This window comes from Mirounga angustirostris, unplaced genomic scaffold (genome assembly GCF_029215605.1).
Source record: "Mirounga angustirostris isolate CCGP_5_RB_7025 unplaced genomic scaffold, mMirAng1.0.hap1 SCAF_5, whole genome shotgun sequence".
Taxonomy (NCBI): domain Eukaryota; kingdom Metazoa; phylum Chordata; class Mammalia; order Carnivora; family Phocidae; genus Mirounga; species Mirounga angustirostris.
The window spans coordinates 176379820-176396948 of NW_026991713.1; the positions used below are offsets into that span (position 1 = coordinate 176379820).

The window sequence follows — 17129 nt, forward strand, 5'->3', positions numbered from 1 at the left end:
TCGGCTCAGGTCATGATCCTGGAGTCCCGGGATCGAGTCCCGCATCGGGCTCCCTGCTCGGCGGGGAGTCTGCTTCTGCCTCTGACCCTCCCCCCTCTCATGTGCTCTCTGTCTCTCATTCTCTCTGTCTCAAATAAATAAATAAAATCTTTAAAAAAAAAAACATTAAAAACGGACAAACTTGCGCAGACTTTTCTCTAACGAAGATCTACAAATAGCTAATGAGCACACAAAAAGACGCTCAACACAAATCAAGACCACGATGAGATACCACCCCACGCCCATTAGGATGGCTACGAGAACCCCCCCTCACACACACGTATCAAATGGCAAGCGTTGGCGAGGATGTGGAGAAATTGGAACCCTTGTGCCCAGAAGACAGCATGGCGACGCCTCCAAAAATTAAACATAACAATGCCGTAGGATGGGGCAATTCCAGTTCTGGGTATAGGCCCCAAAGAATTGGGAGCAGAGACTCGAAGGGTTATCTGTCCCTAACAGTGTTATTCCTAGGAGCCACAAGGTGGGGGCAACCCAAGCGTCCATCAACAGATGAACAGATAAACAAAATGTCGTCCAGCCATACGGTGGGACATTATTCAGCCTCAAAAAGGAAGGACGCTCTGGCGCCTGCTCCAACCTGGGTGAAACCTTGAAGACGTTATACGAAGTGAAATAAGCCAGACACAAAAGGGACAGAAACTGTACGATTCCACTTATGTGCGGTCTTCAGAGGAGTCCCATTCACAGGGACACGAAGCAGAAGGGTGGGTGTCGGGGGGCTGGGGGAGGGGGTGGGAGCGGCTTTGTGGGGCCAGAGTTTCAGTTTGAGATGATGGGAAAGTTCTGGAGATGGATGGTGGGGCTGGCTGCACAGAAATGGGAATGCACTTAACGCCACCAAACCCTGCACTTATAAGTGGTTAAGATGGCGACTTTTATGTTATGTATATTTTACCACAACTTTTAAGAGAGTGCCATGGTTAGGGGCACCTGGCTGGCTCATTCGGGAGAGCATGAGACACTTGATCTCGGGGTTGTGAGTTCAAGCCCCACGTTAGGTGTAGAGATTACTTAAAAATCTTTTTTTTTTTTTTAAAGATTTTATTTATTTATTTGACAGAGACAGAGATAGTGAGAGCAGGAGCACAAGCAAGTGGGAGTGGGAGAGGGAGAAACAGGCCTCCCACCGAGCAGGGATCCCGATGCGGGACTCGATCCCAGGACCCTGGGATCATGACCTGAGCCGAAGGCAGACGCCTAACGACTGAGCCACCCAGGCGTCCTGAGATTACTTAAAAATCTTAAAAAAAAAAAAAAAAGTTAACAGATCGGGAGAGGTCACATTCTAGCTGCGGTGGACATTGCCTATGCTCGCCCATCTTAGGTTTTCCGGTCCTTCCTGAGCACAGGATGGGGGAGACCCAGCTTCTAGCACCGTTTCATTGGGTGTGGTCACATGGATGGTGAGCACCAGTGATCTTATTACCCCCCGTGGGATAATCTTCCCTTCCCTGTGATGGTGTCACATCGAGGTCGACAACTCGTGGAACCTAAGTGGCTTGGGTGCCGTGGAGTGTCGCCCGGGCCCAGCGCAGACGATGTGTCAGGGAGAATACATTTTTAGGTGTTGTGCTAAGCCTTTGAGATGTTGGGGATTTTTGTCACTGCAGGATAACAACAGAAATTTACTGTCTCAATTCTGCAGTGCAAAAGCCCAAGAGCAAGGTGTGGGCAGGGTGGGTTCCTTCAGGGGCTGTGGGGGAGTCTGGTCCATGCCTCTCCCTCTGTCTCCTACATGGCTGTCTCCGTCTCGGTCTTTTAAGGCTTCCCCCTGTATCTGTCTGTGCCCCCCTTTTATAAGGGCCCTGGTCATATTGGATTAGGGGCCCATCCTACTCCAGGATGACCTCACCTTAACCAATGACATCCGCAAGGAGGCTGTTTCCAAATGAGGTCACATTTTGAGGTACTGGGGCTAGGACTTGAATCTATGAATTTTGGGGGTATTCAACCCACAACAGGCGGCCTTCCAGAGGAGGGTTGGATGGAGCAGGGCTGGAAAGGGGAGCGTGAGGGAGAACCCAGACACTTCCAGCAGGAGGAACTGAGTGAGCAGGCCTTTCTGGCAGGGGCAGCTCTAGAAGGTTCTTAAGAGACTCCCTGCGGCCATAGAAGGTGTGGGAGTGCATTTGTGCATGTGCGGGGGGGGGGGGGGGGGCTCCCTCCTGTTCATCTCCAGGGTGGAGACAGGCTAAGACATGCAGGGAAAGTGGAGGGATGCGGGGAGGGGAGTGGGCTGTCAGGTTTGATCTTCAGGGTTTGTTTTTGACTTTCTGCTGACTCTAGAAATGGATCCACATGGGGGTGGGGGCGAGAGAAAGGCAGAGAGAAGAGGGAAGCTTTCAAAGCTGTAGCCATGGGAAATGTTTTTATTTTCTGCTTGAAAGAAAATGCCAAAGAAGAATTAAAAAAAAAAAAGGGAGGGAGGGAGGGACGGAGGGAGGGAGGGAGGGACGGAGGGAGGGAGGGACGGACGGAGGGAGGGAGGGAGGTGAAGAGAGAGACACACATTGTGTGTGTGTGCACGCGCACGTGTGTGAGAGACAGAGACAGAGGTCCTGGGAGCCTGTGGGTGTGGGAGGACCCCAGGACACCTGGGACGAGGCTGGGTGTTGCTGTCCCCTCTCTCTCGATGCCACCGTGGGCCCTGGAGCACCAGTGACGAGCACGGGAGGTGGAGGGCTGGGCAGAAACGGGTTGGGCTTGCTTGTTGCCACCCAGGCTGGGTGACCTTAGGAAGACCACCCCATTTCTCTGGGTTGCAGGGACGCCTGTGGTGAGTGTACCCATGACACACAGATGCACGGGACAGAACGTGTGTGCAAGCAACAGCAAGAACACCCACAAGGGCACCAGAGACCGGGGCGGTGTGTGTGCGTGTCAGAAACCAGAAGACCCCAGGGAGATGGGAAATGTCATTGTCCAGGTGTGTCCTGAGCCAGAATCTACAGCAGGTGTGCGGGACCCGGGGTCTGCTCCCCTGAACTCCTGCCTGCAGCCCCCTCCAGCCCTGGAGTGCAGAATGTGGGCCCTGCTCCCAAGGAAGGCCTCCCCTCACCCGCCCATACCCCAGGCCCAAAGGACTCCCACTGACCTCTGACCTCTGTCGCCTCCCCCTAGGCGGGGGCAGGACAGAGGCAGCAGGGAGTAGAGAGGATGAGGAAGGGCAGTAAATGGGGTGGCAGGGGGGGTTAGTATAGTTCTTTAAGCTGGTCTTGGTCAGGCTGGGGGCTCCCAGGGATGCTGGGGCTCCACGTTTGTACCCCCTTGCCTGGCTTCGTTGAGGGTGTTTGCTGCCACTTCTGAGCTGTGTGAGCTTGTCACTTCCCCTGGGGTTTCTTGTCCATCGAACGGGCACCATGGTACCCAAGTCAGAGGGCTGTTAAAGCTGGTACGAAGCAGGGACCAGTTTGCATCAAAAGAAATTTCCAGCCTGGAAAAGAAGAAACTGGGAGTTGTCTGCCATGAATGGGAGGGACCAGCTTGGGTCTGCAGAGGCAGAGTGGGTCAGGGTAGTGGGAGGGGACAGAGGTACGTTGCGGGGGAGGGGGGGCAGGGCTGTGATGGAATTTGCTCCAGAAATCTCAGCACACACAGGCTTGCCAGGGGGTGCTCAGAGGTCCAAACAAAGCTGGGAACAGGTGGCCAGAGAGGTGAACCCCTAAAGACCAGGCAGGAGGTGGCCTCCTCCTAGAGCCCCGACTCCCCACCTAGGTGCAGCCCCCTCCTCCCCCAACACACGTGCTGCCAAGCCCTCCATTAGTCACCCTGGCACTGACATACATAAATCCCATTAGTCACACCCGCACAAACTCGCCTGCAGGGCACACCCAAGCACACCCAGACAAAGAAGGAGGCCCCCAAAGAGGCCGTGTTCATCCTTGAACAGTGTGGGCTCCCCAGGCACTTAACGCACATGCGGCCAGCCTCCCCCAGAGCAGCCAGCCCCCACAATAAACCCTACCAGCCAGGGACTCCCAGTCCCCCCAGTAACCAGCCCCCCCAATTCCAAAACTTCCCCACACCCTCTGGGCACACAAGTGCCACAACACCCGCCCACGAATGCCCTTGGCCATCCCCTCTCCTGCTTCTCCCTGGGGGGGCACCGGCACCGTGGCACCGCGGCCCCCCTCACCCCGGCCTCGGAAGGGGTCCAAGCAGGAAAACCATTCCCCAAGGTCGGTAGAGCTCTTCAGCAGGAGGCCCCGGGAGCTGATTTATTGGCGGTTTATTTGGAGAAACGCTATCGCTCTCGGATTCCGGAGAGGGAAAAAAAAAAAAACAAAAAACAACACTTGCTCATGGTGGACTTTAACCTTGGATTGAAACCGCAGCGCTTTGTTTTCGGAGACGCTTCCTGGGGCGCTGCGGCGGGGCTGGGGCAGGGGGGAGGCACGGCCGGAAAGCGGCGCCGCGGCCTCTCTGCTCCCAGGCGGCGGGGGCGAGCGCTCCATTTCCTCCGGGCCCTGCCGGAGCCCTTGCAGTCCCTCCAAACATGCTTCGAGAAATTCTAGGAAGGAGCCCAAGCTCCCATAGTAAGACCGTCTCCGGCGAGGTTTACCAAACCTTCTAACCCCCGGCCTCTACCACGGCCCTTACAACTGTATGACCGGCACAGCGAGGGGGAGGCTCCTCGGAGGGGGTGAATGCCTCCCCCTTCCGCGGCTGTCCCCACCGAAGTCCCCTGCAAAGAGCAAAGACCGTTCGGAGGTGCTTGTCCCCGATCGCGCGCAGGCCTGCTCAGCTGCTGCGAGGTACCCACGTGAAGGCCCGTTTCCCGCCCCTCTGGCAGAGAGACACACAAGGCTGGTGACATTAAGCGTTATTATTGCAAATGCACCCTCTCTGGGTCTGTCCCCCAGATGCTCCGTGACTGTTCAGGTGGAAAGACCACCGCCCCTACCAGGCTGCCACTATCGACCCGCCGATTCCTGCTTTCCCGATGGTTCGGCTATTTGCGCCAAAGCCGGTGGCCGATGGGGGTGCTGACATGGGGCTGGGAGGCGAAAAGTCCCGGGTATCCCTGGCATAGAGGGAGAGATGGGCTGGCGCGGGGTGGGGAGCTAGATGAGCCCCCGCCTCCCAGTGCCGCTCCCACAGAAACCCTGCATGGTCCTCATCAGGCAAAAAAGAAAAAAAAAAAAAAAGAAATAAAGGAAAAAAAGCCCACCTCCCCATATCGAGCCCCCACAGAGGACTCAGGGGCAGAACCACGGCGCCGGATTAAAGCAGGGTCTGCAGAGAAGGGTGGCTGGCTGCCCTCCGAAAAGACACTCTGACCTAACCCTGGTATCATCCCTTAATGGCATGGAATTGGGCTCAGGCAGGTGGCCCTGCGCCCATTCCAGCCTCCCCGAGCCTTCCTAGAAGTAAGTGCCCGGCCGGGTGGCCCTACCCCAGGCCGGGATCCGGTGAGGCCCAGGCCGCCTGAGGTCCGGGCGACCGTGGGGATGGAAGGTGATGGCACTGAATGGGCGAATCCGTTCCTCTCTTTGGTGAACAGGGAAGCTCCTGGCTTGACTCCCCGGGCAGTCTCAGGGACCCCAGGCTGTGACTGGGAGAGCGGGGCGCTCGGTGAAGCCCCGGACGCGGGGCCGGCCGGGAGCACCCGCGTGTGAGCGGCGGGAAGGAGGTCCCGCATGGAGATTTATGGCCGCATCCGGCCCCCGGTGCACCGAGCACGTCTCCGGCCTCTCCGAGCCAAACAGTGGCATGGAAGACCCGAGCCGGGGCCGGGGAAAGGGGCCAGGGCCGGAGGCGGAGCCGAGACACGCCGGGATCCGCTGGGGCCGAGCCCCGGCTCTGCCCACCGAGCGAGCGCTCTTGTCCCTGCGGCGTTCGGGCGTTGGCGCTGCGTCCTCGGTCTTTCTGCAGGGCTGGGACCCCTCTTGGCCGGGCTGGCCGAACTTCGGCTCGGCGCCGAATCGTGGCTGGGCCAGCCGCAGAAAAGGGATGGCGAGGATGGATGTCCCGCGCGCAGCCTCTCCGGGTTTTCGCGGCGCCCGCGCCGGGAGCTCCCTGGTTGCCAGACCTGGGACCTGGAAAGTGGCCCTTGTAAGCCCCAGATCCGGCCAGGGCTTCCCGAGCGAGCGGGCAGCAGAGGCCGGCTTCACCGAGAGGCTGGCACAGCGCGGGGACTTGGGTCCCCACCGGGAAAGGCGGTTTGGGGCGCCGGGTGGAGGTGGCTCAGGTGTCCTCGCCTACGGAAGGCGGCCAGTTTTCTCTGGGGGAAGGAGAAGGGGAGAATGTGTCCGCGTGGCCAGCAACACCAGGGCTCCAGAAAGCGCCGGGTTCTGCCCCGAAGAGGGCAGCGTTGGCCGAGGAGCAGGCCGGGGAGCACCGGGCGCAAAGTCGGCCTGTTCTTCGGTTTGAAACAAAGGGGAATGATTTTGTCAGTCGGGTCGCGTGCACGGAGCCGGAGGCCTAGAACACACCAAAGGCCTCGGCTCGGCAGCCCCGGCTGGCCGCGGACGACAGCGCGGGCCTGGGCGGGTTCACCGGGAACTGAGGTCTGGGTTGCGAGGAGGCCCCCCGCCCCCCGCCGATTTTCCGCCCAGTCAGTGCAAAACACACACATACACCGAGTCAACACACTTTTTGGCCACAGATCCCGCCGGGTAAACAGAAGTATGCGGGTGGGGGGGGGGCGGGGTGCGGAAGATGGCGGCCAGACCCGGGCGGACCGCACGCGGGGCGCGTCTTTGCCGCCGGCGCAGGGCGCCCAGGCCTGGCTCTGACATCTCAGTGTGGTCCGCCAGAGCGGGGAGGGTGCTGCCCCAGACTCCGAAGCTTGGCAAGGGATCCCCAGGGGTGCCCTGCGAATGGCAGGGTCTCGGAGGGAGCCCGAGCTGCGCCCACCACCGGGCCTGGGATCCGTCCCCCCGCCCCAAGATGGCTCCCGGACGCTGTTTACCCAACGGCTGCGGGGGCAACGGGGCGCGGGGCGCAGCGGCGGGGGCGGGGGGGACGTGCAAGGACTAGGGTGTGCACGGGCCGGCCGCGGCGGGCAGCTCTTCGGCGGGGCGCGCTGCGCTCGCAGAGCGGGCGCGGGCAGGCTGTGCTGCGCACCGCGCGGCCAGGACCCGGGAGCAGCCGCCGCCGCCGCCGCCGCGTCCCCAGGCCCTGGGCCCGGCTGGGCTCGGGCGGTGACTAGCGCGGCCGCGGGCGTCTGTGCCGGGAGGGCGGCGCGAGGGGGCTGGGGCCCACAAAGGCCCGGGAGGAAGAGGTTGGGGGAGGGGGGTCTCGCCTACCCCGAACCGCGACCCTAATGAAAGGCAGGCTCGGCTCGCCACGCAGACAAGGCACAGACTTGGAAAATGCAAACGCCATCGGCAAATGCAGGGCAAACAGGCAGAATTTTTATTAGCAACTAAATGATTTATGGCACACATACCCCGCCATCTCACAATTACGGCGTCTTGGAGCGTCCAGGGGTGAAAACATTAAACATTTATAAAAATAGGCTTTGTATTTTTTCCCCCCAGCCCTCAAGTCCTTTGTATTGCCCACCTCAACCTTCTCAAGATACCTATTTTTTGCTTGAGCTATATGAAAAGTAATTAAAAAAAAAATACAACCCCCACAAAAAACCCATTCCAGATACAGGGCGGGGATAATGGGGTGGGGGATCAGGGTCTGGGCTCCGAATATTGGATGGCAACCAGGGGGGTGGGGAAACGATGGGGCCTCAGGCATGGGAGGGTCTTTTAGGAACCCACAAAGGCCTTCGGATAAGGCTTGAGGATGCTCGGCGCCTACCGGGGCTGCGGCCGCACGCATTGCCCCTTTCCCTGCCTCGGCTTCCAGCAGCCCCGCGCAACTCAACTGCATTTATTTTATTTCTGCAGTCGACCCCCTCCCCCAAGGCACACAAGACACAATACCTCCTTTCTCTAACCCCCCTCTCCTCTCCGTCTTTGCTCCTGGCCGTCCCGGGGCCGCACCGGGAACCTCCCGCCGCCCCAGCCGCCACTGAGACCTGCGCGCCCTGCTCCAAGCGCGGACTCCGCCGCTGTTCCCCTCGGCTCCGGCTATTTTCGTTCCTTTCTTTACTTCTCACTCCTCCCTCCTCCCCCTGCGGAGCTCCAGCTTCCAAAAGAGGGCAGCCTCGAAACCAGCGCAGAGGCTCCTGGAAGGGCAACTTGAAACTGCCCTCAAGAGGCTGAACTTTTTTCCTCAAATTTGTACTGGAATTAAATTAGACACCCCCATTTCGCTTTCTCCGAGCCTATCCCCTCTCCCCGTTTTCTTCTAAAAGTGGAGAAAAGAAAAATAGAACGAACGGGCGCTAACTAGCTCATTTTTCCCCCCTCCAGAAAAGTTGCTTAAAAATGGATTAAAAAAAAAAAAAAGAAAGAACCAGCGATGCGAAAACGCTGAGTCCGCAGCGCGGGGCGAAAGAGCGGGCTTCTCTTGTTTTAATTAAAATCTAATCACCGCGGTTGCTCTCCGAGGCAGGATCGGCAAGGATTTCTGCCTCTCCAAGCTTCCATTTGAGGGTACGTAATGCCCAGTCGGGCACGGGTCCCTGCGGGGCTGCAGAGAGAGGGTGCGGGGGCCCCAGGGCGGCCCCTCCGACCGCGTCCGCAGTCCTCGCGCCCGCAGCCAAGTAGGTTGCCGCGGGCAGCTCCCGGCGACTCAACCGAGAAAGGATTTTGCTGAAAGCGCAAAATAAAAGTACAAAGTCTGGGGGATTGGGGCTCCCCTCCCCCTCCGGCCGCCGCGGCCAGCCAAGCACTTTTTGGGCTTGGCTTCTGCTTCCTCTGAGCTCAACAGATTTTTTTTTTTTTTTTTCCCGGTCTCGCCCTCCCTGGAGGGGGCGCGGCGGATGGAAGGCGAGAGAGGCCCCCAGCCAAGAGGTTTTTAATATTACACTTTAATAGGTTTCAGAAGGCCCCGTGGAGAAATGCTAATAGGCTGAAATGTCAGAGTCGAGAGGGAGTCAGTTCGCGCTCAGCCGATCTAATCCTTTTTTCTGCTCTGATTTTTTTTTTTGGGGGGGGGGCAAGAGGAGGGGAGCGCCCACGCAAAGAAAGGCTTTGGGGAAGGGCGCGCGGTGCAAAGCGCCACAGCCCCGGCCGGGGCCGAGCGAGGGGCGCGCCCCGGCCCGCGTTTCTATAGGAACCCCTTTTAGAAGATTAGAGACTCACCCGCTACCCGCCGCCGCTGCCTCTCCAAAATATTAATCAGTAACCATCTGACACCGCGTTTCAGGGAGGGACCCGCAGGCCGAGGCTAGGAAAAGGGCCTTCACGCCTGCCCATCCCACCCAACCGCGCTGCTGGGGGAAAAGGAATGAATCGCTGCTTTGTTTTAAAAGAGGGAGTTAAAAAGGGAAAAAGCAGCCCTTGTCTGTTTTGGCGTCTCCAGCGCGCGTTCTAGAAGGCGCGCCCCAGGAGAGGTAGGGGGCCCGGGCCCGGGCCCGGGGTGCAGCCCGCCGGGCCCCAGGCCCTTCCCGGCTCGCTCGGCTTGTCACCTCCTCCTGCGAGCAGGAAGCTGACAGGCGGCCCATTAAACCGCGCCTTGCAAAGCCCTGGATTGCGGCGACAACCATCTTCCTCTATTTTGATCACTCAGCCTAGACGCCGGGGGAGGGGGTAGGAAGAGGGAGGAGAGGGAGGAAAGAGGGGGGTCCGAGCTGGTGGAGGGGGAGGGCTGCCTAGAAACGGCCGGGAAAAATTCTCACCACCAGTTTTGATCATTCAGCCCCGCCGTGGGGAGCCTGGAAACTGCTGGAGCCCCTCGATCCGTAATTGGTTTTATAGGAATGGCTGAGGGCCAAGGTGTTTACATGCGCGTGATTGGCGGTGCGCGCGGCCAATGGATGGAGGCCGGGGGCCGGCCTGGGGGGGGAGGCGGGCGCCCGGGAACAATGCGTGTTTCTTCGCTGGAGAGTACTCCCCTCCCCCAGCCGCCCCCTCCCCCCTCCCGCTGGCTTTTTTTTTTTTTTTTTTTTTTTTTAGATCCAGCGAGAGGAACTTGAAAGGGGGGTTGTGTAATGTACCTTTTCCAATCCCGGGCTGTATATGGAGATTTGGGATTCTTTAAACCGGCGCTACCTGGATTTTATTAAAAAGCGGGGAGCTCGGCGGGAGGAAAGCTGGCTTTTCCGGGGGCTGCGGGAGCCGGGCCGCGGGAGGGCGGAGGAGTTGGCGCGCCGAGCGCTCGGCCCGGGGAGCGGTTTTCTACCAAAAAAAGGAAAGGCGGGCAAAAAGTGTGAGGCGGCTGCGGGTGGCGAAGGGGAGCAGCAGCGGCGGGATGGCGGGCAGCACGGGCGCCTAGCCGCGCCGGGAGCCGGGGCCACCACCGGAGTCGCCGTCACCGGAGCCCGGAGCCGGGAGCCCCGCCGCGCCAGGTACGCCGCCAGGCCGCCGGTCCGTCCCTGGCCGGGCGCGACGGTCTCCAAACTTCTCCAGCTGACCCCCCACCCCCTCCCCTTCGGGGTGCGCGGGGGGATCCCCGCAGCTCTCCGGCCCCCAAGAGCTGGATCGGGGGCCGGCGTCGGCGAGATGGGGACGCCCTGGGAAGGGTGGGGGCGGGCCACGGTGCTTCGGGCGCCCACCTGAGCCCTCAGCCCAGCTCCAGCCCGCCCAGCCGGGCTGAGGGGCGTCGGTTCCCTTCTCGGTTCCCGGCAGGCGGCGGGGGAGCCAGGGACGCCGAGACGTTTTCGATTATAGGCTGTTTTTAATTAAAAGCCGGAATTCAGCCATTTTAACTGCATTTAAGAGGGGGAGAAAAGTAGAGAGAACGCAGCGGAGCCCGCAGATGGCCGAGCCAGCTTCTCTACCAGAGCGAGGGTGTTCCGGGGGCCTTCACCCCGACTTCCCCAAAGTGGGGCGTCGGGGCATGCTCCGAAGCTCTAGCTTTTAAAAGAAAGCTACACAAAGAACATTAAAAAAAAAAAATCACGGAAAGCTCATCGCCTCCTTAAGACATGTATCCTCGGATGTGGCGATCTTAGATTTTTCCAAAGTAAACGCGGATCTGGTAACCAGAGCCTGATGGGAGTGAGCGAGGGAGGGAGGGAGGGAAGGGGGTGTTTGTAGCCAAAACCGGGTTAAAATAAGCACCCTCAGCAAAGTTGGGGAGGGAGGCTGGAGAAGGAGGCCGGGGGGTTTGCGGCTGAGGGGGTCCGCAGCTCGGGGGGCTGGGCGCCGGTCGTGGGGCGCAGGGCGGGCACCTGGAGCCGGTGGCTTCGGCGTGGATCGGCGGCTCTAGGAGCGCCCGGGCCTCCCGGAATCGGGAACCCGAGCTGCTGCGGGCAGACGGAGAGCGAGGGCAGGGTTGGCTCCACGACCCCCTCCCGCCCCCATGGGAATCGGCAAACGACAAATCTTTTAAACAAACAGCTTTAAACTGGAACTACAGGGGGATTTGCCCAACGCTGGGGGAGGCGCCCCTTGGTCGGGCCGCGCTGCGAAGGTTTTCTTTGTAGGTTATTTTTGGGTTGGGGGGAAAGCTAGGGTAGGAGCAAGACCCTGGAGCGACCGCCCCCCTCCCCCCAAGTCCCCCGCGTCGGGCCACGTCCTCGGGCCGCAGGATTCCCAGGCCAAGGCGTTGGAAAATGAAACCAAAGCTTGTTTTGAAGGATTCTTTGCAGTCTTCGGGCGAGAATGCCACGTCTCGGGTCCGCGGACTCAGACTGCGACTCACAGCGGCCCGAGGGGGGCGGCGGGAGGAGGCACGGAGTCTCTTTAAAAAATAATAAACCGTCTTTGCACCCCTTCTCCCCCCAAAAAACAAAACAAAACACTCACGGGCGGCTCAGGGCGAGCTTAGGGAAAGCAGACTCAAAAAAGGCAGGCCAGGGGCCAAAAAGGTTAAATATTAAACTTCCCGGATCAGATAGTGACACCGTGTTTAGGGGGACATTTCGAAGTGCTCATGCAAAGGTTTCACGGTTTGAAACCCCGGAGCATGTGACGCCCAGGAATCAGTCCCACTTGGAGGTTTTGCATTTATGCAGCCCGGGCGCGGCCGAGGGGCCTTCCCCAGTTTCGGGAGGACCCGTAAGCCGCCGAGCCAGTCTGGGCTGGGGCGCAGCGCTCCACCGGCCACTTGCCGAGCCGGGTCCCCGGGAGCCTGAGGCCGCCGCAGGGAGGAACATGGGTTTTTACTTTCCATGGAAAGCGGGTTACCCCCGATTTCACTTCTGGCCGCCCGATACGCAGTCCCCAACCCCGAACGGCAAGACGACTTTCTGAAACTTTGTCTCCCCCCCCTCCTTTCTTCCTCCCTCCCCCTCCGGTTTCTTCCGCGGCCCGTCTCCTCTCCCCGCCAAGACGCCGTGTGCGCCGCCTCGCGCAGCTCCGCCTGGCCGCCCGGAGGGGCCCCACCGCCGGCCGCCTGTGCGCCCCGGGCCGCGGGCCCGCCGCCGAGCGCAAGCCCCGCTGGCCGCCGCCGCCATGCACGCCGCGGAGCCCCCGCCGCCCGAGGACTCTGGGACTACGCGGAGGCCGAACTTTTAGGTCCCACTGAGCGAGGCCCGCGGGCCGGGTGGGGGGCTGGCTGCGGCACTCCCGCGGAGGATGGATGGCCGAGACTTCGGCCCCCCGCGGTCCGTGCACGGCCCCCCGCCGCCGCTGCTGTCCGGCCTGGCTATGGACAGCCACCGCGTGGGCACCGCTGCGGCCGGACGCCTGCCCGGCCCGCTGCCGCCCGGGAAGTACATGGCCGGCCTCAATCTCCACCCGCACCCGGGTAAGTGCCCTGCGCCCTGGCCGCCCCCCTCCGGTCCCCCCGGGATCCTGAGGAGGGAGGCCGGGGGGAACACTACTCGGCCTGTTCCTGGGCCTTCTCGGCAGGGACGCGGCACCTCCCTTGCACTCGGCGGGCCCACGGGAGTGCGGGCAGGCTCAGCTCCCGGGGCGGGGAGACCCCCGGGCCGGGACAGAGGCCAGTCCCGAGGATCCTGCGGAGAGGGTGCGCGGCTCGGCTGCTTTCCCCGGTGCGCGGGGTGCCTTCCCAGAGCACACGCGTCTGCTGAAGTCGGAGCCGCATGGGCGATCCCAACCCCAGGGCCCCTGCGGCTCCAGCCCAGGCTGGGGTTTTCAAAAATCTGGGCAAGAAAAGAACAAGCCAGCTCCACACTCCTTGAGCCGTCCGTTCCCCGAGCTCGAAACCTCTTCTTGGCAAACGCCCTTGCCCGGCGCCCGTGGGCCCCGGTTCCGTCCCTAGCGTCTCCACTCGCACCGCGCGGGGTCTCCGGGCAGCCCCAGCGCCTGGGGCTGCTGTGGGGAGGACGGGGAGCTTGGTCTCTGGCTCGCGGGCGGAGTCCCCCGGGGCCCCCCTCGGCCCGCGGGAGGAGAGCGGCTGTCCCAGGACGCACACCCCGGCAGGAGCGCAGCAGTCCCGGCCCCAGGAACCCCGTGTTCCCCGGCAGGCGGGCGGGCAGGCGGGCGCGCGGCGCGGTGGGGCGCAGAGGCTGGGCGGCCGCCACCCCAGAGCCAGGGGAAGGGAGCGGCGTGGGAGCGGATCTGGCCGGCCCTGACCGGAGGAGGGAAGACCCTGGGTCTGACACGGAACCACGAGAGGAGGTGGCCAAGAGAGGGCCCGGAGGCTTCTGCCGTTTCCGGAGAGGGGCCGCTCAGGCTCGCTAGGGACGGCACCCGGGCGGGAGAAGCTTGTCCTGGGCGGGCCGCGGTCGCCCCAGTCGGGCAGGGTGGGAAGGGAGACAGGGGACCTGCAGACCTGCCGCCGAAGGACAGCCGGTCCCTCTTCCCCGGCCGCCTCCAGCTTCTTTGCCTGGCGTCCTACGCTTCACTTAAATAAAGAAAAAAGAAAAAATCCACCTCTCCCACATGCAGAGTGTAGTCTGGGACTCTTGCGATTTCTCAGGGAGCCGCCGACATGCCCCTCGGCCTTGGGAAGGACACCTCCGGCCTCCCCGGCCCTGTCCCACCGCTCCTGCCCTCTCGAGCGAGGCCCTGCTCGCCTGGTTTTGCCTCTCTCTTTGATTTTTCTCATGGAACTTTTCAGGAACCGGAGTCCTGGGGCTCGGCGGGACAAAGGGCTTTTGTGAAGCGCCGGGCAGGGGAGGGGCACACACCGGGCAGCCAGCGCAGACATCCCTGCCCACGGGGGCTGCGAGGACTGGGTCTTGGCCTCGGGGCGTGCGTGAGTCCCCCCAGGAGCTGTGGGCGCATTCCGCCCAGGGGACTGTGACCAGGGCTACGGTTTTCTTTCAAATGGTGCGCTGTGGTCGAGGGAGGGGTGCCGGGATTCTAGAGGAGGGGTCGGGGGCAGCCCTGGGGTACAGAAGGCCGCTTGAGCCATCCCCTTTTGCGCGCCCCCAGAGGCCACGGTAATTTTTGTGTTTGCGTATCTTTTGAGCTCATCTGGTCACTCCGACCAAGCCAGGGTGGAGGACAGAGTTCTTTGGCCTGGGAGTCAGAGCCTGGGTCTTCCTGGCTGGCAGGGCTTTCACTGGCCTTCTGCCTTCCCCCAGCCTGGGAGGGGACGCCCCATCTGTAGTCTGGTTCCTGCCTGACAGGCCAGGTGCCCTAATGAGCAGGAGTAAAAACAGCCCCTATGAAGGGGTGTCTCGGCCTGCCTGCAGCGAGCCAGGGCCCGGCTGAATTTAGCTGTAGTGGGCAGACCGCCTAACACCCATTAGGAAGACGGGGAGGCTGAGGCAAGAGAGGTGAAGAGCAGGCAGGAGGAGGAAGTCCAGCTGGAGGTGGCTGCAGAGGCCTGTCGTCTGGGCCTCCTGCCTTAGGAGCTGCCTGACTTCTGCGTGCTTGGCAGCCGAGGTCATGGAGGAAGTAGCAGGCAGGCTCTGGGAAGCGCAGGAAGGAAGGGCAGGAGGGGGCTGGCGCTGCCCCTTGCTACCCCGACCTTGAGTGGCCGCTGGGAGACCCTGGACCCTAGGCCAACGCCCAGAGCCCAGCCCTGCGCTAATCCCATTAGCCAGGAGGTAGGGAGCTGCTTTCCATTCACTGCTTGGGCGGGGTGGATTACAAATTCCTCAACCCAGCACCCCTCCCCCTCTTTCTTTGCTGGGTGCAGGTGCTAAATTTTCTCTTTCAGGCGCTTCTCCTACTTGGCAGTCAGCAACTTAGGTCTGGCCAGCCTTATCAGCCCTATCTTTGTTTGTTTTTGTTCTGGGAAGCCCGGAGAGGCTGAGCCTTGTGCCCTGGGTCGCACAGCGAGGCAGTGAGAGGCCAGGTTACCTCTGGACCCCTTCCAGTTGGCTGGGCAGAGTGGGTGGGAGTGCCTGTGAATCCAGCCCTCCTAGGCAGAGGGAGTTGGCCCTCCGGGAGACTCTGGGAGAGCTCCCGGCTGGAGGGGGACCCTGACTGGGACTGGGCTGGGACCACATCCAGCCAGGTGTTGACAGGGGTTGTGGTGAGGGAGGGTGTCCAGAAGATGCCTTCCTGCATCATGGGTCTAGGCTGAGGGGTTCCGCTCTTTGCTGTGCGGAGGAGGAGGTAAATAAAGAGTAAATGGGGTTTGGTTGGCCATTACTTTCCCGGTAACCTTGAGCATTGTAGTAGTGTGAGCCCTTAAATGGTCACAGGAGTCGGTGAAATGGACAAGTAAGTGACAAGCACCTGGTAGGCTTGCCTCTCTGCTTTGGGGTTGGGAGGCCTGGACTCAGGTCCTCCTCAGGCTGCAATTAAAGACCTATTAGCAGGATTTTGTACTTGGATGTTTAGTCTCCCTGCCCCCACTCCTGCGGCTGGCTGGGCCCTGGAAGATACATGAATGGGGGGTGGAACCCAAGGATCAGGACGGAGAGGCCTCGTACTTTGGACCGGCCAGTGGACAATAGGGGGCCACGGGCCTTCTCCAGGGTCCATCAGCTCTATCTCTGGAATCCAGCCCGTCGGCCTACTGGGATTGATTTAAAGAGATTAATCAGTGGGACTGGCTGGTGGAGTAATGCGATCCAGAGATAAAGGAGATTTGCTGGGTGCTTCCTCCTCTAGCCTGAGGCACAGCAGAGGCCTGGGGGAGGTTCTGGACTCCGGAGGGGCCTCCCCCGGCCCCCTGGATCTCTGAGCCTGCCTGCCGGTTCTTTGGCTGTCAATCCAAGCGCTTCCTTTCTTGTTCATTTACTCAGCAAACCAGTTCCAAGTTCCCCCTGCGTGCCAGGCACTACTCTGGCTCTGGGAATCCGACAATGACCAGACAAAAATCTTTGCCCTCCCTGGAGCTCCCGTCCTAGTGTGGGGGCCGGGCAGTAAGCACACAGATCAGCGAAGGAAATCATTTTAAATAAGAGATACAGGCTGTGAAGGAAAGAGAACGCCCAGGGTCTGTTTGGGCTGGAGTGAGGGGCTCCCAGGAGTGAGGGGCTCTAGGAGCAGGGTGGTGAGGTAGTGACGGGAGCCAGGGGGAGGAGAGGAGGGGGACCCTGCAGGTCCCCGAAGGCCAGTAATGAGGTCTTGGAATTTCATGCTGAGGAATGAGAAGGCAGTTGAGGGTTTTAAACCGAGGGAGTGATTTGAAGTGAGGGACATTTTACGGAGCTGGCCTGGACTCTCAAAAAAAGGAAAGTGTCCGTGGCATACAAGACAAAGGAAGGCCAAGAACTGTTCCTGATTAAAAGGCAGAAAAAAATGTGACTGCAAAAGGCAACGTACAGCCCGCGATTGGATCTTGGATCAGGGAAGAAGTTGCTCTAAAGGACGTCCTCGGGGCAATTGATGAAATTGGAATATGGGTTGTAGATGAGCTGATAGTACCAGATCAATAGCAGGTTTCAGGAAGTTGTTAACTGTACTGGGCTTCTGGAAGAGAATGTCCTTGCTCTTCGGAAGTACGAACGCGGGCATGTTTAGGGACAGGGGACGCGATGGCCACGACTGACTCAGGAATGGCTCGGGAAGAGAAAAAGTACTATCTGTAATTTATGCATGTATGGGAGACACTGATAAATCACTGACATGGAGTGACATCGACAGTGAGAGTGTTCACAATGGCTGGACCTAGGGAAGGTCATGGGGCAGGTCATCCTGCTATTTCAAACTTTTCTCCCAAGTTTGAAATTATTTCAAAATAAGCATTTAACAGAATTAGTCTGGACGGCCAGCTGGAGGCTGTCTGGGTAGATAGTGGTGGGG

The 17129-nt window shown here is 60.5% G+C and overlaps 2 protein-coding genes across 8 annotated transcripts in view; one reads left to right on the forward strand and one right to left on the reverse strand.

Moving 5' to 3' along the window:
- Positions 1-1043: 1043 nt before the first annotated feature.
- LOC123844900 (mucin-19-like) lies at positions 1044-7842 on the reverse strand. The gene is made up of 4 exons (XM_054507716.2): positions 7822-7842; positions 7132-7231; positions 5459-6248; positions 1044-3496 (listed from the first exon to the last, which is right to left on the reverse strand). The coding sequence occupies exons 1-4, from the start codon at positions 7840-7842 to the stop codon at positions 3283-3285; spliced, it is 1125 nt and encodes a 374-aa protein (XP_054363691.2). The 3' UTR covers positions 1044-3282.
- The window catches only part of TNRC18 (trinucleotide repeat containing 18), an 88083-nt gene continuing 78731 nt past the window's right edge, over positions 7778-17129 (forward strand). For 4 of the 7 annotated variants that reach the window (XM_064593340.1, XM_064593345.1, XM_064593342.1 and 1 more), the window contains exons 1-2: positions 10016-10417; positions 12345-12762. In XM_064593340.1, the coding sequence (XP_064449410.1) occupies positions 12591-12762 (172 nt within the window). In that variant the 5' untranslated portion in view covers positions 10016-10417; positions 12345-12590. Of the gene's footprint in view, positions 8562-10014; positions 10418-12344; positions 12763-17129 lie in introns of those variants that run through there. The other 3 variants (XM_064593341.1, XM_064593348.1, XM_064593347.1) reach the window with 3 other exon arrangements.